Source organism: Loxodonta africana, chromosome 21, assembly GCF_030014295.1.
Source record: "Loxodonta africana isolate mLoxAfr1 chromosome 21, mLoxAfr1.hap2, whole genome shotgun sequence".
Taxonomy (NCBI): Eukaryota; Metazoa; Chordata; class Mammalia; order Proboscidea; family Elephantidae; genus Loxodonta; species Loxodonta africana.
The window spans coordinates 27,722,323-27,749,022 of NC_087362.1; the positions used below are offsets into that span (position 1 = coordinate 27,722,323).

Consider the following 26,700-nt stretch of genomic DNA (forward strand, 5'->3'; position numbering starts at 1 on the left):
AGGCTTAACTGATAGACCTGGGAGCCAGGTGAGCAAAGGCAGAGACAGGCTGAGTTTGGGTTGTGGAGGGAGCAAGAGGCGGTGCCTTGGGGCAAGCTCAGGCCGGACCATGCTAGAGGAGGAAGCATCTGGGTGAGGTAGGAGCTGGGCAGTGGCCTGGAAGGACAGGTAGGCCACGGTGGCAGGGAGTTGGGGTGCTGGATTGGTGGAGTCACAGGGGGCCAAGGAGCGCAGGACCAGAGGAGCAGATTAGACGGAGCCAGGGCTGGGGGTTTGTGCTGGGCCAGTGGAGGGGAGCAGGGCAGAGAAAGGCATGCCCACGCTCCCAGGGGCTTGGTCCAGGACAGGGAGGGGCCTGGCCAGCAGTCACTGACATGACACAAGGCCTGGGCAACCTTCACTACAGAGAAAGATCCTTCCTGGAGGGAGGTGGTGGACTCCAGGAGACCTGGGGACACAGAAAGCAGAGAGAGGAGAGGTAAGAGGCTCTGGGTGGAGCAACCTAGACTGGAATTCTGCCACGGTGCGGCAAAGGCTGCCACACCCAAGGACAGGGCCGGGCTAGGACAAGAGGGGCCAGAGATGTTCACTGGCTGAAAGACCATAGAGAAGCTGGCTGGACCAGAGGCCCACAGTCCAGGGTTAGGCAGAGGAGGTAGGGAACCTGGTGCCACCCACCTTAAGGTTAATGGGTAAGCAAAGAGGGAGGAAGGGACTGGGATACCCCAGGGCTGAGCTGGCTCTAGATGGTCTTGGAAAGCTGGTCGGGCTGACCCAGCCAAGCCTGTGGTCCTGGTGTTGTCAGCGAGGCTACAGCCAAGGCTCCTGGTCCTGGAGCACATGAGGTCAGAGACGTCCCAGGCCTGGCACCTTTCTAGGGGCCTCCAAGGAGGGAATGCTGAGGTGGGATTGGGTGGGGCTGGCCAGCTGTGTGACCCAGGTGTGGGCCCAGATGTGTACCCCTGGTGCTTGTGAACACAGAGGACAGGTCTGGCAGACAGGCAGCTGGGCCAGACCTGGGCACATGGTCACTTAGGGCTCCCTCTCTTGCAGCCTCCACCACGGCCCCATCAGTCTTCCCCCTGGCCCCCGGCTGTGGGACCACACCCGAATCCAAGGTGGCCCTGGCCTGTCTGGTCACCAACTACTTCCCAGAGCCAGTGACGGTGTCGTGGAACTCTGGAGAACTGTCTGGTGCACACACCTTCCCGGCCATCCTGCAGTCGTCTGGCCTGTACTCCCTCAGTAGTATGGTGACCGTGCCCGCCAGCGACTGGACCAGCCAGACCTACATCTGCAACGTCGCCCACTCAGCCAGCAACACCAAGGTGGACAAGAAGATCGGTGAGCCATGAGCACGGTTGTACTGGGGGACCCAGAGCCTGTGCCCCAGCAGACAGGTTCAGGGTCAGCCTGAGGTCCCTGACACACCAAGAGATGCAGGGCAAGTAGTGACCCTGCCTGTCTCTTCCCACTAAAGGGCTCTGCCTGCCCCACCCTGGGGTCCCACAAATTCAAGGAGGGTGTCTTCTGGGGTCACCCGCCAGGTAGAGGGGACACACAGGCTGGATACCCATAATCCAGTCTCTGGGCTCAGAATCGGTTGGTGGGTCTCAGAGCTACCAACTGCTACATGGAAGAGCCTAACTTGACCTCTTCCCAGTCTGGGGGCAAAATGTTCCCTCTCCCAGCTGGGATGCCCACTCTCCTCTCCACTAAGGTAACCCTCTCTGTCTGTCTGCTCTCTCTACAGTGGAACGCGTCACTGTCCCCAAGACACCTGAATGCCCCGAATGCAAGTGCCCAGGTAAAGTGAGCCCCACTCTCACTAAGAGGAGCCAGCCCTACTGGGAAGACAACCCCAATCCATGCCCTAGCCCCCATGGCCCTATCACTGATGTTCAGCTCTTCCCACCAGCTCCTGAATGCCCGGGAGGACCTTCCATCTTCATCTTCCCCCCCAAGGCCAAGGACATCCTCATGACCTCCCGAACCCCTGAGGTGACATGCGTGGTGGTAAGCGTAGGCCAGGACCACCTTGAGGTCCAGTTCAACTGGTACGTGGATGGCAAAGAGGTGGACACAGCCAAGACCAGCCTGGAGGAGGTGCAGTACAACAAAACATATCGTGTGGTCAGCTCACTCCCTATCACACACCAAGACTGGTTCCAGGGCAAAGAGTACAAGTGCAAAGTCAACAATGGGGCCCTCCAATCACCTGTTGAGAAGGTCATCTCCAAGGCCAAAGGTGAGGCAGCAGGAGGGCAAGAAGGGGTGGACAACCCCTTCCTCTGCACTGGGAATAACACTCTCTACCTTTTTCCCCACAGGGCAGCGCCAGGAGCCACAGGTGTATACCCTGCCCCCACACCAAGATGAGCTGACCAAGGACAAGGTCAGCATCGTATGCCTGGTGAAGGGATTCTACCCATCTGACATTGATGTTATGTGGCAGAGGAACCAGGAGCCAGAGCCTGAGAACAGCTACGCAAACACTGAAGTCCAGCAAGAGGCGGATGGGACCTTCTTTGTGTACAGCAAGCTCACAGTGCCCAAGGATAGCTGGCAGCAAGGAACCACCTACTCCTGCATGGTGTGGCACGAGGCACTGGACAACCGCCACATCCAGAAGGCCATCTCCCTGTCTCCTGGTAAATGAGCGCTGGCCAGCAGGTCCAGCAAGTGCCTCCCCTCCGCCACTTGCAGAGGCCCCTGAGCACACTTGGAACCTCACCTGTAAATACCCCCAGGCGGTGCACCCTGAAAATAAAGCACCCAGCTCTGCCCTGGGGTCCTGCAAGACTGGCATGATTCTTTCTGAGGCCCATGTGAGCCTGGGCTCTGCGGGGCTGTGGGGTCAGGCGGGGCCTGAGACCTGCACTGTCACCATTGGGGGAGAGTGCAGAAGGTCTGTGCAGGCCACCTGGGGGAAGCCAGCCATAGGCAGGCTGCTACAGGGACAGGTCCTTTGCCAACAGTATCTCCTCTCTGGGCCCCTCCACCACCCAGCAGGTACTCTGGGCTGGAGTGGGGGAGGGAACCGGTAGACACACCTAGGGAGGCCGTGTGGTAGAGAGAGTGTCTGACTTTTCCCCAGGGGTCCCTGTCCACAGGGCTTTGCAGGAGCTCCCCATGGTGGCTCTGCATTCACATGGAGGTCCCTGCATATGGGGACAGGCCCGCATTTTCCACTGGGGCTCCAAGAACAGACCACTCCACACAACACGCTCAGGATCCAGGCAGTCTGCGCAGGAGAGGGAGGGCACCAACCAAACACCCAGATGCACACAGAACTCAGACCCACGAAAAACAAGCCTCTCCTGCTAAACAACACTCCAGCACCCACGGATTATCTTCACGCGTACAGCACACATGCACACACAAATACATGGATCACAGTACGCGCACACACACACACACGTAAAAACATGGGCACATGGGTACACATGCACTCTCACATAAAATCACACATACACGTACAAACGTATGGCACACAACCACTCACTCATATTCACACACACACATATACACACATACACACACACGCACACATACACAACATTAAACACAGGCAAAAACACAGGCACACACACACTTACAAGCACACAGATCCACCCTCGCACAGGTGCATACATGGGCATGCATGTACACACAAACACGTGGACTCACTCACACATGCACAAACAAGCACACCCCTTATACACTGGGGTCTCACACAGGGCAAACGGCACAATGCCTGCAAGCACAAGCCCAGATCACACGAACATACACACCAGCCTCATCTCACACCCTCCAAAGCTGCAGGAGTGCACCATGGGTTGCTCCCAGCTCATCTGTACCTGACCAACTCAGATAGGTCCCTACATTCAGGGACCCACATGCTTCCTCCCAGACCCACCCTCCAGAGCTACTCAAATGGGCAAGACTCCTGCTCTCCTAACATCACCACAAGCTCAATTCTGTGACGACAAAAACTGCCGCCAGCCTCCTGCACACTCACACTCCTACCCCCTCACACATGAGGTCAAAAGCCCTTCACTGTTCCCAACATCACCTCTTCGCACTGTGCTTCCCTGGGGAAGACAGGCTGTACTGTCCCTCCTGCCTCTGGATCTTTCCACCCAGGGGAGAAGCAGTGGAAGGCCCAGACCCAGGCAGCAGCAGAGGGACTTGGGGTGGCTATGTCCCGGGGTGGCTATGTCCCAGGATGGCCACTTATTTTGCCCTGACCAGCCTAGTGCTGGTGGGTGAGCAAAAGCCAGTGGTTCTCACAGCTCGCTGGACTGTAAGCGGGGACAGTTGTTTCCAGCCATGCTGCGGTCCAAGCTGTAGGAGAAGGATGCAACTGAGGACAGTACCCAAGTCTGGGGAGGGGTCCCCAGCACCGCCCTGAGAAACCACAGAAGAGTCATGGCCAGTGACAGCTGACCATGGGGCCCTACTGCCTCAGCCCTTCCTGGAAGGGGACAGGCAGGGAGGGCAGGGTGAGGGGACTGGAGCACCACCCCCAGCATAGATGGGGCCCTTCCTCCTGTATCTTCCTGTCCCACATGTCTGTGCCAGTTCCCACAACAGGGATACCCTCACTGATCCATCATCCCCTTCCCAGAGCTGCACCTGGATGAGAGCTGTGCGGAGGCTCAGGATGGGGAGCTGGACGGGCTGTGGACCACCATCTCCATCTTCATCACGCTCTTCCTGCTCAGCGTGTGCTACAGCGCCACCATCACTCTCTTCAAGGTCTGATCCCCAGGGCCTCTACCCTGTGCCAGCCCCCAACCCCCAGCCCCCAGCCCATCACCCCCCACAGTAGGCTACTTTGCCAGTAGGGTCCCCATGCATGGAGCAGCTGGACCCCAAGTAGGTAGGCAGAGGGAGAGAGGGAGCCTCAGAGCTCGGAGCCTGGGGCCATAGGGGCCTGGGCTGGCCTGCTCACTGTCGCCATGATGTCACCCACAGGTGAAGTGGATCTTCTCCTCCGTGGTGGAGCTGAAGCGGAACATCGTCCCCGACTACAGGAATATGATTGGGCAGGCTGCCTAGGGGCTGCTGACAGAGGAACACATAGAAGCCGAACCCAGCACAGGCTTCAGTGGCTCCACCCTCCACCCAAGCTCCACCTTGCCCTCTGACCTCACCGCTCCTGACCACTTACAGCCCTCTGACCATGCTGTCTCATTCCCTCCTGTCAGGGAACCTGGTGGACAGCAGGTTCCCCCCAGACCCAACAGCCTGGATGCCCCCCTACCCTATACCTAAATACCATTTACAGTAGCACAGGGAGGGCCAGTGGGGTCATCACACTGGGAGACCCTCAGAGTCAGCTGTGCATGTCATTCTGCAGGAGGGGATGGGCCGGTATTCCCCATATTCATTTGGAGGAGGAACCTGAGTTCAAGCCTCACCCCAGGCCTGGTTCTGAGAGACACCATATCTCAAAGGTCCTTGAGGTGACATCACATGCCAAGACAGGGTAGCCACTGACCATCATCCCCAGCAGGGATGCTCCCTGGAAGTGCTGCAACCTTCACTGAATGGCCCTTCCTCCAACCCTCACCTAGCCAGTTCCACCCTGGGAGACTGCTGGGATTCCCCCACCACTTCTGTGGCCCCTGGCCTGAGGAATAGGCTCCTTTTCATTTTGAACTGGAGAGTTGGTCTCTGGCTCTTGGGAAAGGGCCTTCCATCCAATCCTGGACTCCCACGCAGTGCTCTTAGACGTACGGTTCAACCCAACGGACAGAAGCTCCCAGCCTCTGCCTGCAGGGGGGCCAGTCAAAGGCTTTGACCCAGGATACCCACCATCTCCCAGCCACCAACCGAGTTCCAGCTCAAGGCCCAGCCTCGCTGCCACCCAGAAGACCACCTGAGAAGGCCTGGGCCATACCCATGGACACTGAAGGGCCTGAGGGGTGCAAGGGCAGGACCTCTGGGTGAGGGTGTGGGCCTATGTGCCAATCAGGAAGGGCATCAGGTCTGAGGGGCAAGTGGCCGGAAAACCTCCTGGAAAGAGGCCTGGTGACCAGTGCCCCAAGTGGGCAGGATGTGCCATTGGAGGCCACATCCATGAGCCCCGGGACAGAGTTGGCCGAAGGCAAAGAGAGTGGAAGTGAGGAGAATGACTAGATGCTGAATGGGCATCTGGTGAACAAGAGTCTGATGGGGAGTCGGGCCAGCCCGGCCACAGGCACTGCACAGAGGTCCTGGGGCCAAGCATTCCCAGCCCTCTGGGTTCCCTGTCTCCCATCTTCCCTTCGAGCAAATATCCAGTAGAGTCACACCACAAAGGAACCAGAGTGCTGACCCCACATCTTAAGGTGGGAAGAAGAATGACACAAATGGAAGCAAACAACACCAAAAAAATGCCACATCCATCAGCTTTGTAGCTTCTTACCTCTTTTTAATTTTCTGAATTCCCTTGATTTTCTTTCATGTAAATGTTTCTTTTTTATTTTTCCGTTACAATAAAATGGCCTTAAACCATATGATTTATCATGCTGGTAGTCTTTCTACCGTGCTGCCATTTGAGCTCTTCAAGTACCAGCCCCAGCAGTGAGATTGCCCAAGCCATGGGTCCCAGAGCACCCTGCACACACTCAGATCCCGGCACTGGCCAGGGTCCCTTGGGTGTCCCCAGCATCAGTGTCCTTTCTTCTCCAGCACACTTCCACCTCGCAGGTAGAGAGAGAGCAGATGTGCCTCCCACTTGCCCTGTGATGTAGACAGGACAAAAGGACCTGAGGACAGCCTCTACCCTCACTGTAGGGACTGTGGCCAGCATTGTGTGGGAAAAGGCCCCAGCTGATGTCCATGGTTCCACGTGGTTCAGAATAGCAGGCCAGGAGTAGTGATCTCGGCACCCGAGATGGATAGATCCAGGAAGTTTCAGGAGGCTATTCAGGGGTGCAGCTGGGGCTGAGGGAGCAGAGCCCAAAGGCACTGCATAGGAGGTTTGTCTAGCCTTGGCCATTGCTGATGAAGAAGCCTCATGCTGTGCTGGAAGGGGGCCAGAACCAGGTGGGATGACCAAAAAAGAGCCATCAAAGAGCGAGGCCAAAAGCACCTTTCAGTCACTGACCCATGACTGGGAGGATGTAGGAAGATGCAGGTAATTTTATTCAGGGAAGGGGTATAGAGGGGCTCATTGGATGGTGCTGCTTGGGAGCTGCTCTAAAGACAGGGAGGCCAGGAGGGGCAGCTATGAGAGTCCAGGCCCAACTCCTGGAATGGATGTGGGTGGGAAGCAGGGGCCATGAAACAGACACAATTGGATCCTTGCCACTTGGCTTACTTCCATAGTGCTGCCTTAAGACAAATACCACAACTGGGAGGTTTTAAAGAGCCAGAAATTATTGTCTCACAGTTCTGGAGGCTAGAATCAGAGCATCAGCTCTAAAGGGAGAAGGGGACCTATCTTTGTTGATAGCCCCAGCAGTTCTTTGGCATTCCTTGACGTTTGTCTTCACCCTGTGTGTGTCTCTGTGTCTATCCTGCTCTTTTTATAAGACACCAGTCAGAAATGATTTGGTGTAGGACCCATCCTGCTCGGTATGACCTCATTACATGACAAAGAATACCCTGTTTACAAACAGGGTCACATTTAGAGGTACAGGGTTAAGACTTAAACGTAATTTGTTTTTTTCAAGGGGATGGAGGGTAGAGAGGGAAGGGACGGTATTGGTGGTTCAGTGGTAGAATTCTCACCTTCCATGCAGGAGACCTGGATTTGATTCCTGACCAATGCACCACCTGTCAGTCAGTGGAGGCTTACATGCTGCTATGATGCTGAACAGCTTTCAGCGGAGCTCCAGACTTAACCGCTATGCCTATATAATATCTTGAAAGAAAAAACTGCAAACCAAGAATGATATATCCTGCAAAACTCCTGCTCAAATATGATAACAAAATTTGCACATTTACAGATAAACAGAAATTAAGGTGATATGTAAAAACCAAACCAAATGTACAAGAATTATTAAAAGGAGTGCTTTGGTTAGACAACAAACAACATCAGACAAAAACCTGAATCTATGACGCAGGACAGCATCAGTCACATGCTAGTTTATGAGTTCTCAAGGATAAAGCAAAACTAAAAAAATTTACAATGGGAAAACAGAGACATCAACCTGTAAATAAAAACATCAGAACAATAACAGAGGGAATAAATGGTATAGGTATAGAGCTTTCAAATGGAGAGGAACTCCAGGCATTATCAAGTAATAAAAAAGTGGTTTAAACTTAGGAAGATGGAGTAAATTTCAAGGTAACCACAAAGAAAGTTAACAAAACTACTCATCAAAATGAAGGAGAAAAACATAAAGTCTCGGTAAACACAAAATTTACAGAAATGAAAACAATGCACATGCACACAAAAAGAATTTAGCACAGGAGAGTAAGAGAAACAAAGAAAATGTCAGCACCACAAAAGAAAGCACCACAAAATGACAATAAGCTCACACCTATCGATAATCACACTGAACATAATTGGCTTAAATGTACCCATAAGGAGACAGAGAATGACAGAATGGATAAAGAAAACACAGCCCATCAATCTACTGTATACAAGAGACACATCTTAGAAACAAAAAAAATGTTAAAAATTGAAGGATGGAAAAAATATATCAAGCAAACAGCAACCAAAAAAGACCAGGACTGGCAATACTAATCGCAGATAAAATAGACCTTAAGACAAAATCCACCATAAAAGACAAGGAAAGACATTATATAATCATTAAAGGGACCATCCATCATGAGGACATAATCATAATAAATAGCTACGCACCCAGTGACAGGGCTTCAAAATACATAAAACAAACTCTAACAGCACTGAAAAGAGAAATTGACAGTTCCACAGTGTCTTAGTCATCTAGTGCTACCATAACAGATATACCACAAGCGGGTGGCTTTAACAAAGATAAACTTATTGTCTCACAGTCTAGTAGGTTAAAGTCCAAATTTAGGGTGTCAGCTCCAGGTGAAGGCTTTCTCTCTCTGTTGGCCTTCTCATCAGCCTTCCTCAGGACTATGTGCTTCTTTGTAAAGGAACCCCGGGTCCAAAAGACATGTTCTGCTCCTGGCACTGCTTTCTTGGTGGTATGAAGTCCCCTTGTTTCTCTGCTTGCTTCTATCTTTTACATCTCAAGAGTTTCCCTCAAGACACAATCCAACCCTGTAGGTTGAGTCCTTCCTCACTGACACAACTGCCGCCCATCCTCCCTCATTAACATCATAGAGGCAGGATTTATAACATGCAAGAAAATCACACAATACTAGGAATCCTGGCCTGGCCAAAATAATACACACATTTTGGGGGGACATAATTCAACCCATGACACACGGTAATAGTAGGAGATTTCAACACAACATTCTTGGTAAAGGGCAGAATATCTAGAAAGAACTCAACAAAGAACAGAGGATCAAAAGGCTACAATAAGTGAATTTCACCCTATAGATACATACAGTCACTCCACTCAACAGCACCAAAGAATACATCATTTTCCAACACACATGGAACATTCTCAGAATAGACCACATCTTAGGCCACAAAGCAACCCTCAACAAAATCCAAAACATTGAGATAATACAAAGCATTTTCTCTGGTCCCAACACCATAAAAGTAGAAATTAATAACAGGAGGAGTTAGGAAAAAAAAAATCAAATACATGGAAACTGAATAACACCTTGCAAAGAAACCACTGGGTAATAGAAGAAATCAAAGATGGAATTAAAAATTTCTACAATTAAATGAGAATGAAAACACATGGCACTAAAATCTTTGGAACACAGCAAAGGCAGTGCTCAGAGGTCAATTTATAGCAACAGATGCACACATCAAAAAAGAAGAAAGGGAAAATTCCAAACTTTAGCTGTCCAACTCGAACAAATAGAAAGAGAACAGCAAAAGAAACCCTCAGCCACCAGAAGAAACGAAATAATAAAGATCAGGGCAGAAATAAATGAAATTGAAAATACAAACACAATACAAAGAATCAACAAAACCAAAAGTTGGTTCTTTGAAAGAATCAACAAAATTGACAAACCTTTAGCCAATCTGACAACAGAAAAACAGGAGAGGAAGCAAATAGCCCAAATAAGAAATGAAATGGGGGGCAATACACCAGGCCCAACTGAAATAAAAAGGATCATAACAAAGTACTACGAAAAACTATATGCCAAGAAATTTGAAAACCTAGAGGAAATGGACGAATTTCTAGAAACACACTACCTATCTGAACTAACACAAACTGAGATAGAAAATCTGAACAGACCAATAACAAGAGAAGAGACTGAAAATGTAAAAGAAAAAAAAAATCTCAACAAAAAAAATCCTGGCTCTGGCCCAGATGGATTCACTGGAGAACCCTATCAAGCATTCAGAGAACAGCTTACACCAGCACTACTCAAACTATTTCAGAACACAGAAAAAGAAGTACTTCCAAATTCATCCCATGAAGCCAGCATAATCCTGATACCAAACCAGGCAAAGATGCCACAAAAAAAATTACAGGCCAATATCTCCCAAGAATAAAAATTTCCAACAAAATTTTAGCTAACAGAATTCAGCGTCATATAAAAAAAAAAAAAAAAAAGATATACCATAACCAAGTGGGATTCATACTAGATATGCAAGGATGCTTCAACATTAGAAAATCAATCAACATAATCCACCACATAAATAAAGCAAAAGAATCATATGATCATCTCAGTCAACACAGAAAGGCATTCGATAAATTCCAACACCCATTCCTGATTAAAAAACTCTCAATAAAATAGAACGGAAATTTCTCAACATAATAAAGGGCATCTATACAAAACCAACCACCAACATTATTCTCAATGGAGAGAGGCTGAAAACATGCCCCCTGAGAACAGCAACAAGACAAGGGTTCCTGCCTTAGTTATCTAGTGTTGCTATAACAGAAATAGCACAAGTAGAGGGCTTCAACAAACAGAAGTTTATTGTCTCACATTCTAGTAGGCTAGGCGGTCAAATTCAGGGCATCGTCTCCACGGGAAGGCTTTCTCTCTGTGACAGCTCTGGAGGAAAGTCTTTGTCATCAATCTTCCGCTGGACTGGGAGTTTCTCAACTCAGGGACCCAAGGTCCAAAGGACACACTCTACTCCTGGCACTACTTTCTTGGTAATATGAGGTCCCCTGTCTCTCAGTTTACTTCTCTCTTTTATACAGCAAAAGAGATTGACTTAAGACTCAATCTTGTAGATTGAGTCCTGCCTCCTTAACATAACTGCCTCTAATACTGCCTCATTAACGTCATAGAGGTAGGATTTACAACCCTTAGGAAAGTCACATCAGATGACAAAAGTGTAGAAAATCACATAATGCTTGGAATCACTGCCTGGCAAAGTTGCCACACATTTTGTGATCTAATGTGATTTTCTATCTTCTGCTTGTTCCATCATTGTACTTTGGAAGCAGATAACTTGTATTCTAGATTTCACAGATGAAGAGTAATTTTTCCGTTTTGGACTTGAATTCAGATTTGTGCTATGATATGATGGGGTGAAAATGTTTTACATCTGGCAAAGACATGAATATTTGGGGGCCAAGAGTGGAATGTCATGGATTGAACTGTGTCCCCCAAAAATATGTGTCCATTTGGCTAGGCCATGATCCCACTATTGTGTGATTGTCCACCATTTTGTCATCTGATGTGATTTTCCTTTGGGTTGTAAATCCTACCTCTATGAAAAAATTACCTGCTGATAAATGAAATATATCCCTGGTAGATGACTTTCTGAGTTGTAATATATTGAGAAAGGAAATTGTCCTGTCAGAAAGTTTGATAATGAATTGGTGAAAGATATAGAAAACTGAGAAAAAGGTGGGGGTAAGAGGGGGTGGGTGGGAAGAAAAACAATTCTTAAATCTATGGGGGATAAGAAGTTATATATAAGACATCCGATTAAAGAACACCTGTGTGTGAACTACCTGCATGGTACAAATGGTTAACACTCTCGGCTGCTACCTGAAACGTTGGAGGTTCCTGTCCACCCACAGGTGCCTCGGAAGAAAGGTCTGGGGATCTAATTCAAAAAAATAAGCCATTGAAAATCCTATGGAGCACAGTTCTTCTCTTTCTACTCCAACACACTTGGGGCCACAATGAGTCAGAATCAGCTTGACATCGGCTGGTTTTTTTCTTTTGTTTTGCTTTTAGATACTTGCAGAGCCCACTCAAAACCCAGCACCAATGCCTAATTAAGTCCAAGAAAAATGTTTAAGCAACTATAGCATAAAAAATATTAAGTAATAAGTATTGGGTCTGCTCACTTGACAGCACTTTTCTTTCTAAATAGTGCATAAAAGCATATTGTAGAAGAAACAACATCCTGATTTTTAGAAATACAAGCAACACATGCTTGCCAAGACACTTTGCGGGTTCAACAGACCAGTTCCATTCAGCCATAGGTGTGCGGTCGGCACTGCTACTCCACTATTGCTCCTTCACCAGGGGGCTGGTGGCAGAAGTGTCTCCTCAAATGTGATATTGCTGCAAGGAGCACAAGTTTTCGTGAAGGCCGTGCAATGTGAGTCGTTCTCTACCTTTAGAGACAAAAATAGACAACTTTCCAGAAGAAAGAAGTACTCTGTTATCTGAGGTTATTGCACTTTGTTTGAAAGAGCATTAGAATGAACTCATAGCTCTACTGGCAAAGCTTAACACACTCAGGGAAGGGAAGGGAAGCCAAACAAGAATGAAAACACATCATACCAAAACCTTTGGGACACAGCAAGGTCAGTGCTCAGTGTTCAGAGTTGAATTTAAGGCAGTAGATGCTTCGTGTGCTTTACAGACATTTGTCCCATATTTCACAGCCTCATGTTGCTTCCCTAGATCTGCACACTGCTGTTGCTCCTAAGGCTGCTGCTGCTACTGCTGCTTGTCTCAGATTCACCAAAGATTACTGATTTACTCTAAGTTTAATATCCATTTACTGTTTTTACTACCGCTGTTATGTTTTAGTGAAAGGCTTTTGCGTGAATTAGCCATTTTGCAAATAACAGTACCAACATTTAATTTACTTTTTCTAATAACAGTTCCAACATTTAATGACATTTAACTAACTCAATCCCATTATCCAAATGATAGCCAAGAAGAAGCAATTCTTATAATGCATGCATAGCCATTAATCACAGTAGGTTCCCCCATTTGATCCCCAGGCAGAATTCACCAGGGACAGTTGTCTTCACTACAAGAAGCCTGTGAGCACCCAATTCAAATTCTTTTTTGTGACCTCCTGCTGTCAATGCTTAAATCCCCAAAAGCTTCCTCCCAGCTGCAGACCTTCCCTGAGGAGAGCTATCAGGATCACCATGTCATCTGCCTCCAAATGCTGCTATTTCAATTTGACTAAGGCTTTTCCTGTGACAATGGCAATAGCATAAGGAGACACCCCTGTTATAGACTGGATTGTGTCTCCCCCCACCAAATATGTGTTAGAAACTCCACCCAACAGCACCAAAGTATACATTATTTTCTGATGCACATGGAACATTCTCCAAAACAGACCACATCTTAGGGCACAAAGCAACCCTCAGCAAAATCCAAAACAATGAGATAATACAAAACATATTCTATCATCACAATGCCATACAAGTAGAAATTCATCACAGGAAGAACAAGGAAAAAAATCAAATACATGGAAATTGAATAATACCTTGCTTAAAAACTACTGTGTAATACAAGAAATCAAAGATACAGTCAAAAATATCTAAAGCCAAAAAAGAATGAACACACATCATATCAAAACCTTTGAGACACAGCAAAGGCAGGGCTCAGTGCTCAGAGGTCAATTTATAGCAATAGATGCACACATCAGAAAAGAAGAAAGGGACAAAATCAAAACATTACTCAAACACATAGGAAGAACGGCAAGAGAAGACCACAGCCACCAAAAGAAAGGAAATAATAAAGACCAGAGCAGAAATAAATGAAACAGAAAAACAATAGAAAGAATCACAAAACCAAAAGTTGGTTCTTTGAAAGGATCAACAAAATTGACAAACCACTGGCCTAATTAACAAAAGGAAAACAGGAGAGCAAGTAAGTAACTCAATTAAGAAATAAAATGGGAGACATAACAACAGACCCAACTGAAATAAAAAGGATCATAACAGAGTACTAAGAAAGATTGTACTCCAACAAATTTAAAAACCTAAAGGAAATGCATAAATTTCTAGAAACATGCTACCTACCTAAACTAACACAAACTGAAGTAGAAAGTCTGAACAGACCTATAAAAAGAGAAGAGATTTAAATAATAATAATAATAAACTCCCAAAGCAGAAACAAAAAGTCCTGGCCCAATGGCTTCATTGTGCCCCTCTGGCAGAATTCCACCAAACATGCAAAGAGTTTGCACCAGTACTACTCAAACTAATTCAGAGCACGGAAAAGGAAGGCATATTTCCAAATTAATTCTATAAAGCCAGTATAACCCTGATACCAAAACCAGGCAAACATACCACAAAACAAGAAAATTACAGACCAATATCTCTCATGAGCGTAGATGCAAAAATTCTCAACACAATTCTAGTCAATAGAATTCAGTACCATATCAAAAAATAACGTACCGTGCCAAGTCAGATTCATACCAGGTATGCAAGATGATTCAACGCTAGAAAATCAATGAAAGTAATCCACCACATAAACAAAAGAAAAGAAAGCGCATGATCAAGATCATCTCAATCAATGTAGAAAAGGCCTTTGATAAAGACCAACACCCATAGCTGGTAAAAACGTTCAGTACAATAGGAATACAAAGGAAATTCCTCAACATAATAAAGGGCATCTATACAAAACCAACAGCCAACATCATTCTCAACTGAAAGAGGCTGAAAACATTCCCCTTTAGAACAGGAACAAGACAAGTATACTCTTTATCACAACTCCTAGCTAACATTGGGCTGCAAGTCCTAGCTCTAGCAATAAGGCAAAAAAGAGAAATAAAGGGCATCTAAATTGGTGATGAAGAAGTAAAACTATCCCTATTCACAGATGATATGATACTACACAGAGAGAACCCATAAGACTCCAGAAGAAAATTACTGGAAGTAATAGAAAAATTCTGCAGACTAGCGGGATACAAGATAAACACATAAAAATCTGTGCGATTCCTATACATCAGTAAAGGGAACTATGAAAAGGAAATCAGGAAAAACAATATCATTTATCATTAGCTCCTTAAAAAATAAAATACTTACGAATAAATCTAACCAGGGACATAAAAGACCTATACAAAGAATACTATAAAACACTACTGCAAGAAACCAAACGAGACCTACATAAATGGAAAATCATACCATGCTCATGGGTAGGCAGATTTAACTTTATGAAAATGTCAGTTATACCCAAAACAGTCTACAAATACAGTGCAATCCCAATTCTAATACCAACAGCATTCTTTAACCAAATGGAATAACTAATCATTAAATTTATATGGAAAGGAAAGAGGCCCCAGATAAGTAAAACATTATTGAAGAAGAGCAGAGTAGGAGTCCTCACACTACCTGACCTCAGAATCTGCTATATAGTTATGGTAGTCAGAATAGCCTGGTACTGGTACAATGACAGACACATTGACCCATGGAACAGGATCAAAGTCCCAGATGTATATCCACTAACTACAGCCACCTGATTTTCGACAAAAGCACAAAGTCCATTAAATACAAAAAAGACACTCCTTTTAACAAATGATGCTGAGAAACTTGATGTCTGTCTGTAAGGAAAAAAAACAGGACCCATACCTCAGCCCATACACAGACTAATTCAAAATGGATCAATGACCTAAATATAAAACCAAAAACTATAAAGATCATAGATGAAAAAATAGGGTCAATGCTAGAGACCCTGGAGCCCTATTGGCAACTTGGTTAGGTGTTCAGCTGTTAAACAAAAAGTCAGCTGTTTGAATCCACCAGCAGAGCTCCTTGGAAACCCTATGGGGCAGTTCTACTCTGTCCTATAGTGAGGCCCTAATACCTGGTGTAAATAGTATACAAACCATAACTAAGTGTAAATAAACACGAGAAGATGAGCCAGATAACTGAGATCTTCTAAAAATTAAACAATTCACCAAAAGAGTAAAAAGAGAGCCTACAGTCTGGGAAAAGCATTTTGGCTATGACAAATCCTACAGAGGTCTACTCTCTAAATCTATAGAAAAATCCAACACTTCTACAACAACAAAAGGATAATAATCTACTTAAAAATGGGCAAAGGATATGAACAGACACTTCAGCAAAGAAGACATCCAGGAGACTAACGGACACATGAGGAAATGCTCGCGATCACTAGCCATTAGAGAAATGTAAATCAAAACTACCATGAGATACCATCTCACCCCAACATTACTGGCATGAATCAAAAAGACAAAAATGACAAATGTTGGTAAAGTTGTAGGAGCTTGGAACACTTATGCGCTGCTAGTGAGAAAGTAAATGGTACAATCATTTTGGAAAACACTACAGCGCTTCCTTAGAAAGCTGGAAATAGAAATGCCATACAATCTAGCGATCCCTGTCCTAGGCACATATGCTGGAGAAATAAGAGCCATCACACGAACAGACATATGCACACCCATGTTCATTGAAGTATTATTCACAACAGCAAAAAGCTGAAAACAACCTAAGTGCCCATCGACAGATCAATGGACCAACAAAATATGGTACATACACACAATGCAACACTACCCAACGATAAAGAACAATGTTGAATCTGGGAAACACCTGACAACATGGGTAAATCTGGAGGGCTTTATGCTGAGTGAAATAAGTCAGTCACAAAAGGACAAATATGTATGAGACCACTATTATGAAAAACACAGGAAAAAGTTTCCACACAGAAAGAAGTAATTCTTAACTGTTATAAGGGAGGGAAGGGAAGGGAGGGAAAAACCCTAAATAGATAGTAGGTAAGTGGTAGCTTTGGTGAGGGGTAAGACAGAACACAATACTGGGGAAGTCAGCACATCTTGATCAGGACACAGTCAGAGACGCTTCACAGACACATCCAAATGCCTTGAGAGACAGCTACTGGGCTGAGGGCTGGGGACCATGGTCTCAGGGGACATCTAGCTTAACTGGCATACCAAAGCATAAAAAATATATATATCTGTTGGAATCCTAGCCGCTACACAACTAATCTAATTTAATGTAGCCACCTTTCCTAATGCAATCTAATATAATATCACTGATCAATCATTTGAGGTCATACCAGTGAAGGATGGCTCCTAAAACTAATCACTTCTGAGATTAGACACAGAGACACACACAGGCAAAGGGAACACAGACACTATCTCACAATGGGGGCAGATGAATTAGAAGCCCAGGAACACCAAGGATTGCTTACAGTTACTAGAAGGTGAAACAGACAAAGGACTGGCCTCTAGGGCCAGCCACATCCTGAATTTGGACTTCCAGGTTCCTGAACCATGAGACAATAAATTTCTGTTCCTTAATGCCACCCACTTGTGGAATTTGTGTTACGGCGGCACTGTGGAACTAAGAAATCACCACCCCCAGGGTGCAGGACAAGGCAGGCTCATTTGGACAATCTTCAACTCTGTCAATCACTTACCACATTTTGTGGTCCAGGAACAGAAACATTCCATTTTCCTCCTTCTAACCTCCTGGTCCCAAAGTCCTGTAGACTTATCTCTATAATCCCCAACAGGTGCCAAAAGCTCCATTCATCCTGCCCTGGATCCTGGCACCTGGCACCTTTCCCGCACCAGGGCAAAGACCCCATCTGGTCAGTAAGGCCTCCAACCTCTCACAGAGCAACCTCCTCAGATTTCCTTGTTAGTTTCAGCTCACGTGAGCTCTATCTTGGGTGACAATGAGCCATCAGAGGTGTGGCGGGGGGCAGCAGTGGCAGGGAGCCTGTATCTCCCATGGAAGGAGCCACCTGCAGATCACGATATCAACCCTGGCACAGCCTTCCCTTGCGCCCCACACACCTCGACTGGAGGGACCGCCTGCATGAGTCTATGTTCCCCTGGTCATAGCACTCTCCTTGGATAGGGAGGTGGGATGGCTTTCATGTTATAAAGACCCTGGCTCACAGCATTGTGCCATGCAAACTCCCATCAGAACCAAACCCCATCCGTCCCCCAACCCAGACTCGAAGTGATGGCCTATACTAGGGGGTCAGACCCTGCAGACCTTTGCATCCACGCCCCACAAGCCCTCCAGGAGTCCTTCCAGGGCAATGCCTCCTTCCTAGGTGAAACTGAGATCCACGAACATCAATTTCCTACAGAGCCACCCACTGATACTTGTGTGGGCAGAAATACCAGCAGGACCACTGCAGACTCCAGAGCTGGTACCAACATACTGGGCCTAAAGGAGGAGGGAGGGAGAGGCAGTTCCCAAAGCCTGGAGGCCACCTTGAGAAAACAGAGCCAGTCCACTGAGGGAGAGAGCCCAGGTAGACACCTCTGCCTTGGTGTCACCCCTCCCTCTGACCTCCTGCCAGCTCCCCCTTGACCTGACACTCCTACCAGCAGGCAGGGAATGAAACTGTTTATAGAGTCAACTCCAGGGCCAACATGTGGATGTTGGCCAAGCCAGGCATTTCCTGGCACCACACCTGGGGAACAGAGTATCTGGCAGCTGGAATGGCCTGAGGGTTGCACCTGGAGAGAGGTGCTGGGAACAGGGGTTGCCAGAGCTGACAGCATAGAAGAAATGGAGGGGCTGTCATCAGAGATGCCTTGATCTTCCTCCCAGGCACGCTAGGGGATGTCAGACTATCCTGAGCAGACCACACTGGGCCTCCCCATATTGGGACATAGCCTATTCCAGCTATTGGAGAGGGACACTGGGAAAGGCTGTGGTAAGTTTCCATCGAGTCAGCCCTCAACTCATAGTGACTCTGTGTACAGCGGAACAAAGCGCTGCCCAGGCCTGCACCATCCATGATTAGTTTCAGATCACAGATGTGATCCATAGGGCTTTCATTGGCTGGTTTTCAGAAATCCTTCTCCAGGCCTTTATTCCAAGTCTACCTTAGTCTAGAAGCTCTGCTGAAATCTCTTCAGTACCATAGTAACATGCAAGCCTCCGCTGACAGAAGGGTGGTGGCTGCACATGACGTTCATTGGCTGGGAATCGAACCCAGGTCTCCCACATGCAAGGTGAGAACTCTACCGCTGAACCTCCAATGCTGCATACTGGGAGAACATCCTTTAACTGATCTCCTTTGGCACTTCTAGAATGTTTTGTCACTGAGTGGGGACATGGAATCAGACAGAACCAATTTTCCATGTTCCTTCTAAGTCTGTCAGATGCCGGAACCCGACATTACTGTTCACCCCTTGGCATGACTTTGAGGGGCATGGGTTCTCTTGGATAATAACTAAACCAAGGCCCTATCACTGAGGCCAGTGGAGACAGGAGGTACATATCCAGAGCTACCCCTCTAGCTAAGCTAGGAGGGCATGGGTACGCTCAGCCTGAAAGGGAAATGTTTACACTCACCATGATCAGGAACTGGCTTAGGGGTGTTATGAGGCTAAACATAGTACAGCAGAGGGATTTTGTCAAAACAATACCAACCACTTTACATGAGTTACCAAAAGAGAAAGTAAGGCTCCAAAAGCTGGAAACGTATGTCCTACATTCCTAGGGGTTCGGGTAGGAAATTGAGTTGGTGCTGGTGGCTCAAAGAAAGTATCCCAGTTAAAGGGAAGGGGTCCTTAGTTGTTATCCTGATTTGTATCAGCACAAAATAAACCTCTGAAATGTGTTTTGATTCTTAGCCAAAATCATCTAAACACCCTGCATCGCTGGATCATGTTCCAGTTTCTATGGCTGATTAGGACAGTGGTTCCCAGGAAGGGGTTACCCTACTGCCCTCTCTCCTCCACCCCCATCCATCCACCTGCCTGATGGTCTGATGAGAGTCATTCGAAGGCAGGCCAGTGAGATTGAGAGCATGTTGGAGATTTAGGATGCTGCCCAGTGATTCTTATGGGCATTCCTTTTAGGATACACTGGGTTACGGCTTATGGCTTAGAAGACACAAGGTTTTGTGATCATAGCTCATGATCATGGTTACAAACAGCCTAACTCGATTTTTTGACTTGGACTCAAGCAGGAGGCAAAAGTGAACCTGATGAGGGCCTAGAGCCCCTTGGGGCACAGTGTGGACAAACAGAAGTTGGTTGAAGTCTGTGGAAGAGCATCCAGAACAGGGGGGCTGGTCCAGGCAACCCTGTACCATCTGCAGGCATCTCCCAGAGCTAGAAGGTTCTGGGAGACCCATACCTTTAAACCGGGTCTCCAAACAGTGATGCAACTAAAGTCATTAACTTTCCAGTGACAAGGTGGCCAGCAGGATTTTGTTGTTGTAGCAGCTCGCGTCAACACCATGCGCAATGGTACAAAATGCTGCCCGGTCCATCCCCTTCACTGGTTGCAGATCAGACCATTGGGATCCATAAGGTTTTCATTGGCTGCTTTTCAGATGTAGATCTCCAGGCCTTTCTTCCTAGTCTGTCTTAGTCTGGAAGCTTTGCTGAAACCTGTTCAGCATCATAGCAACATGAACACCTCCACTGACAGATGGATGATAGCTGCACGTGAAGTGTACTATCTGGGAATAGAACCTGGGTCCCCCACATGGACGGTGAGGATTCTACCACTGAATCACCAATGAGTATTGATGAAGTGACTCGCTTTCACCTTCTTGTTGTTATGGGACGTGTGCACACAATCATGCCAGTACTCAACCCCATAGTGGGATCTGACCCACACCATGAAGAATAGTGGAGATGGGCTCTCTGTTTGAGATTTTGAGTGAGTGGACCCCACCCCAGTGCTCATCATGTTTACCACTATGGTAGTTCTGAGCAGCCTCCTGGGAATCACCCACTTCAGTGTGGCAGGCAGTTAACCACTTGCTTCCTTGGGAATCCTGAGCCTTGGCGTTTCCGGACGGAAGCAGTTTTTCCCGATCTTCACTCCCCCAGCTCATCTAATGTGGTTGTGCGCGTTTGGTTCACCATGTTGCTTCCGTTCCTGTTTGAAATACCTGGAGGGGCATCTGTTTTCTTGATTCAATTCTGACTTAAAAAGTAATGGGTAACAAAGCAATTCCAGGAGGCAGAAACCTAGAAATGGGAACTGAGATTGCTTATCTGATTATTTATGATTGATTTTGGAGGAAATGATCATCAGTGGAAAGGAGACAGGGGCAGTCCCGGCAGACTATGGCAAATCTGACACATAAATGATCATCTACATTTACCTAAAATGAAGTGGTGATTAACCACAAGTCTTTGGGGAGACAGATACTCTTACAAGAGAGTGTTAGTTTAGGAATGAGGACTGCAAGGACTGTGGAGTGGCTGGCCTTTCATCACTGCATTGGAGCCCACACAATGAGAAGGATGATCTCAGAACTCCAAGCTCTCAGCTAGAGGCAAGGTCAGAGAGCAAGGGGCCCCATCACTGCCCTAAAAGCATTCATTTTCTCTCATAACCACAGGATGAATGTGATTGTAGGGGGGAATGTATCTGAAAGTCAGACCCAACGTTTGCTACAACAGCTTGCCAAGTCTCAACACCAGATGAATTAATTCACAGCCTCACCAGGTGTCTCATATGAAAGAATTTGTCTGGGAAGAATGTGACCTTGAGAACAGGGATGGTGACATTTCTACAGATTCTGATAAAGTCCAGTACCATAAATACCCAAATGACCACTCACCAATGCAGCTTTTCCCCTCCTTGGTCCATGGAGAGTAGCCACCTGGTGCTTGTGAATCCTGTAATTACCTCCAGAGTTGCCATGTTTCCTGGAGACCAGCCCACACGGCTATAATTCAGGAGCAGTCCTGGGAGAACCGAGGGGGCCAAGACAGGTTGGAACCAGAAGATGGTGGGCTCCACACCACATGGAAGATTTGTCAGCAGATCTTCCAGAAAGCTGGGCATAGTGGTAGACATGGACTCTATGGGATGCACACTCTCAGTTCTAAACTAAGAAGACAGAAACACGCTGAGGGTCTTTGCCAAAGTCGTCAACATGCATGAGCTGACCAGGGATGATATGGACTCAGTGTGTTTCTCTAGTGTCTGCAAATGTCCCTGAGGCTGAATCCTGAGGCCAACATCCCCTCTGGCCAGGGAATTGTGCCCATTCGATGGTCAGGAAGATGGGTCAAGGATGGTGCCAAAGAGGTAGGAGGGAAGCCACCTGCAGAAGCCAGAGGCAGGGATCAAAATGACAAGGTTTTCCTCCAAAGGCCAGTTGTGCTGGTAGCTCAGAAGAGTGTGGAAGAGGATGTGGCTTGGGGCTGGGCTGAGGGTCTGAGTAGCACCAAGACCAGATTCATCCAGGGGCATCTATCTGCCCACACTGCATCCATGTCAGGGAAGAGGGAAGTGCCCATGGGGCTCGGTGAGAGGCCCTGGAACCTCAGCCTGCAGGCGGGTTTAAGCTCTGGGCACTTGTTGTGGGGGGCCTTAGAGGGTCACAGTCACTGCACAGGCCAGACTGGCCTGGGGATCCTGTGGGGGATCGCAGGAGTTACCAGCACCTGTTGCCTGGTGCTTCTACCTGCCCCCCTGGGATCCTCTGGGTCCCAGGGCACCACCCCTTCCCCACATGCCCAGGTGAGAGGCCCTAGAGTGTCTGGACTCCCCCCAAGGCAGAAATCACCCAGATGAAAGGAGAACTTTAGGAAGAAAGCGGTACCAGCCAGGTTTCAATCCCGTTCTTAGTTGTTGCAGCCTGTGGAGGAGTTCACAACTCAGGGGCCAGGGCTGGGAGGGACCAGCAGCCCCCTGAGCCAGGGCCAGCGCAGGACACTGGCTCGGTGAGTGGGGGGGGCAGGGAGCAGCTTGTCTGCAGAGGAGAGGGGGACAGGGCAGGGGAGAGGGTGGAGGGCATTGGTGGGAGCTGCCAGGCCTGGGCAGCGAAACAGCCACAAGGAGTCTGGAATGAGCAGAGGATGGAACAGGCCTTCAGGCTCAGGAAACAACTGGCCGCTCAAGGCTGAATGGCTGGCAACATGGGGTTAGGGGCTGCCCATTGCAGGGACCAAGGAGTGGTGGCAGGGGCACAGCCTCGCCAACAGTGCTGGATGTCAAAGGCAAGCAGAGGCAGGCTGCAGGGGGCCCTGGGCCCTTGGAGACAGTGCCAGGATAGGTGGGTGGAAGCCTGGGAGCTGCACAGTGTCTGAGTGTGCTCGGGGCACAGGGCAGTGCCAGCCTGACATCGGGCGGGGCAGGGCAGGTGTGAACTGTGGGCTCAGGGATGGGGTGGGCTCGGCACAGGGGAGGTGCCTTCCAGTGGCCAGAGGGCTCAGTCCAGACCCATGGAGCCAGTAGGGGCCCCAGGGGAGGATCAGAGAAGGTGGCAGGGGGCATCCTAGGCTACAGCCAGGGCCAAGGGCAGGAGGGGTCAGAGTAGGTGTCCCTGTGCCTAAGATCAGTGGGCTGGGGGCTGGGCCCAGGGCAGGCACTGAGTGGGCAGTGGGATGGGCTTTTGGCAGAAAGGGTCAGATCATGGGACCAAGGGACAAAGGTGAGATGTCAGACCCCAAGAAGCAGTTATAGGGCTGGGGGGGGGGATCCAGTCATGGTTGGTGGTCAGCACTGATCCTGCCAGTGGGGAGATCAGGGGCCAAAGCTAGGGTTGAGGAGGTTGGGGTGAGGACTGACAGGGGCCAGGAGCTCATCTGGGAGGGAACTAGGGGAATGAGGCTGGGGTAGGTGGTGCGGGGAACTGGGAGCTACAAGCTGAGGGCTGGGAGGTGTGGGTTGGGAGCTGGGGTAGAGGCTGGGTATTAGGGGCTAGGAGCTAGAGGCTTGGATCTGGTGCTATGGGCTGGTAACCGGGTGCTAGGAGCTGGGAGCTAGGTACTAGGGGCATGGGGTTGGGGGGATAGTAGCAGACAGGTAGGGGCTGGGAGCTAAGAGCTGACAGCTGGGGGCTGGGTGTTAGAAGTGGAGAATAGGGGGCTTGGGGCTAGGGGCTGGGAGCTGCAAGCTGGGGACTGGGGACGAGGAACTGGGTTCTGGGGCCTGGGTAGTAGGAGGTTGGAGCTGAATGCTAAGTATTAGGAGCCGGGAACTAGGGACCAAAAGCTGGTGCTGGGTGCTAGGATCTGGGGCCTGGGGATAGGGACTGGAGATTGAGAGCTGAGGGCTGGGAGGTACAAGCTGGGTGCTAGGTACTTAGAGTTGGCAGATGGCAGCTAGGAGCTTAGAGATGAGTGCTGGGAGCTAGGTGTTAGGAACCAGTAGCAGAGAGCTGAGGGCTAGGGACTGGGAGCTGGGGGCTGGGAGCTGAGAGCTGGGAGCTAAGTGCTAGGGGCTAGGGGATTGACACAGAGGCTGGGTACTAGGGGCCTGGAGCTGAGCAATAGGTGCTGTGTGTCAGGAACTGGGAGGTAGAGACTGGAAGCTGGGGGGCTGGGGGCTGGGTCCTAGAAGCTAGAAGCTGGGAGCTGGGAGCTAGGTGCTAGGGACTTGGGGCTGGGTACTAGGGGCTGGGATCTGGAGCTAGGGACTGGGTGCTAGGAGCTGGGATGTGGGGAATAGGGGTTAGGAGCTGAGAGCTAGAAGCTGGGGCTGTGAGGCGTGAGCTGGGGGATAGGGGAAGGGTGCTAGGAGCTGGGAGCTGTGAGCTGGGGACTGGGAACTGGGTGGTGAGAGCGGGCAGTTGGGAGCTAGGGCCAGGGACTGGAAGACTGGGTCTGAGAGCTGGGAGCTGGTGGGTGAATGCTGGGAGCTGAAAGGTCAGTACTAGGGCTCAGAGCTGGGTGCTAGGAGCTGGGGGCTTGGGGCTGAAAGCTGAATGCTAGGAGCTGGGAGCCTGGGGCTGAGAGCTGGGGTCTGGTAAGTGATACTGAGAGCTGACAGGTAGGTGCTGACCCTGGGAGCTTGTTGTTAGGAGCTGGGGGCTGGGAGCTGGGTGCTAGGAGCTGGGAGCTAGGAGCTGAGAGCTTGGAGCTGGTTGCCAGGAGCTGGGGACTAGGATCTGGGGGCTGGGAGCTGGGGCTAGGAGCTGGGGGCTGGGAGCAGCAACCTAGGAGCTAGTCCCTAGGAAGTGGGAGCTAGGAGCTGGTGGCTAGGAGCTGGTAGCTAGGAGCTGGTGGCTGGGAGCTGAGTTCTTGGAGCTAGGGGCTAGGAGCTGGGTGCTAGCAGCTTCAAGCTAGGAGCTGGGGGCTAGCAGCTTCAAGCTAGGAGCTGGGGGCTAGGAGCTGGGGGCTAAGAGCTGTGTGCTGGGAGCTGGGGGCTGGGAGTAGGGTCCTAGGAGCTAGTCCCTAGGAGGTAGGCGCTGGGAGCTCGGGGCTAGGAGCTGAGGGCTAGGAGCTGGGTGCTAGGAGCTGGTGCCTGAGAGCTGAGTTCTAGGAGCTAGGGGCTAGGAGCTGGGTGCTAGCAGCTTCAGGCTAGGAGCTGGGTGCTAGGAGCTGGGGGCTGGGAGCTGGGTGCTAGGAGCTAGGTGATAGAAGCTGGTGGCTAGGAGCTTGTTGCTAGGAGCTGGGGGCTGGGAGTTCGGTTCTAGGAGCTGATTGCTAGAAGCTGGGTGCTAGGAGCTGGGGGCCAGGAGCTGGGTGCTAGGAGCTGGTGGCTTAGAGCTGAGTGCTAAGATCTAGGGGCTAGGAACTGGGTGCTAGAAGCTTGTGGCTGAGAGCTGGGGCTAGGAGCCAGGGGCTAGGAGCTGGGTGATAGAAACTAGGTGCTAAGATCTGCGCGCTAGGAGCTGGGGGCTAGGAACAGAGTGCTAGGAGCTGGGAGCTAGGAGCTGGGTGCTAGCAGCTGGGGGCTGGGAGCTGCATGCTGGGAGCTGGGGACTGGGAGCTGGAGGCTAGAAAGTGGGTGCTAGGAGATAGGGGTTAGGAGCTGGGAGCTGAGAGCTGAGGGCTACAGCCTGGGAGCTGGGGGCTGAGAGCTGTGTGCTAGGAGATGGGGCTGGGGGCATTGAGCTGAGAGCCGGGGGCTGGCGGGTGAATGCTGGGAGCTGACAGATACATGCTGGACTGGGAGCTGTGTGCTAGGAATGGGAGATAGGAGCTGAGAGCTGAGGACTGGGTCCTGGGGTCCTGGTGCCAAGAGCTATTTGCGAGGAGCTGGGAACTGAGAGCTGGGGGCTGGAGGTTACTAGCTGGGTGCTGGGTGCTAGGAACTGGTTGCTAAGAGCTAGGGGCTGGGTCCTGGGAGCTGGGTGCTAAGAGCTAGGGGCTAGGGTTGGGAGATAGGAGCTGGGGCTGGGAACTGGGAACTGGAGGCTAGGAGCTGGGGGCTGGGGGCTGGGACCTGGGGGCTAGGAATTGAATGCCAGGAGCTGGAAGCCAAAGGCTGGGAGCCAAGGCTGGTGAGTGAATGCTGGAAGCTGCGAGGTAGGCGCTAGGGCTAGGAGGTAGATGCTAGGAGCTGGGGCTGGGAACTGGGACCTGAGAGCTGAGGGCTGGGAGATGGAGGCTAGCTAGAGCTAGAAGCTGAGAGCAGGGTGGTGGGGTCTGGGGCTGGGAGCTGTGAGATAGGGACCAGGGACTGGTAGCTGAGAAGTAGGGACTGGGGATAGAGGTCTAGAGGCTTGTTGCCAGGAGCAGGGAGTTGAAGGCTGGGATCTACGAGCCAGGAGCTGGGAGCTGTCTACTAAGAACTGAGAGCTAGGGGCTGGGAGCTGAGGGTTGGGTGCTAGAATCTAGGGGCTGAA

The 26,700-nt window shown here is 49.4% G+C and overlaps 3 gene segments (V, D, J or C); all 3 read left to right on the forward strand.

The window, feature by feature from the left end:
- The window catches only part of LOC104846692 (immunoglobulin heavy constant gamma 1-like), a 398,675-nt gene that overhangs the window by 318,201 nt on the left and 53,774 nt on the right, over positions 1-26,700 (forward strand).
- The window catches only part of LOC135228350 (immunoglobulin heavy constant gamma 1-like), a 441,642-nt gene that overhangs the window by 317,186 nt on the left and 97,756 nt on the right, over positions 1-26,700 (forward strand).
- LOC135228349 (immunoglobulin heavy constant gamma 1-like) lies at positions 1,140-6,856 on the forward strand. The segment is given in 6 exon segments: positions 1,140-1,344; positions 1,754-1,807; positions 1,919-2,248; positions 2,331-2,651; positions 4,610-4,740; positions 4,960-6,856. Coding segments are annotated over 6 exon segments (1,014 nt in total).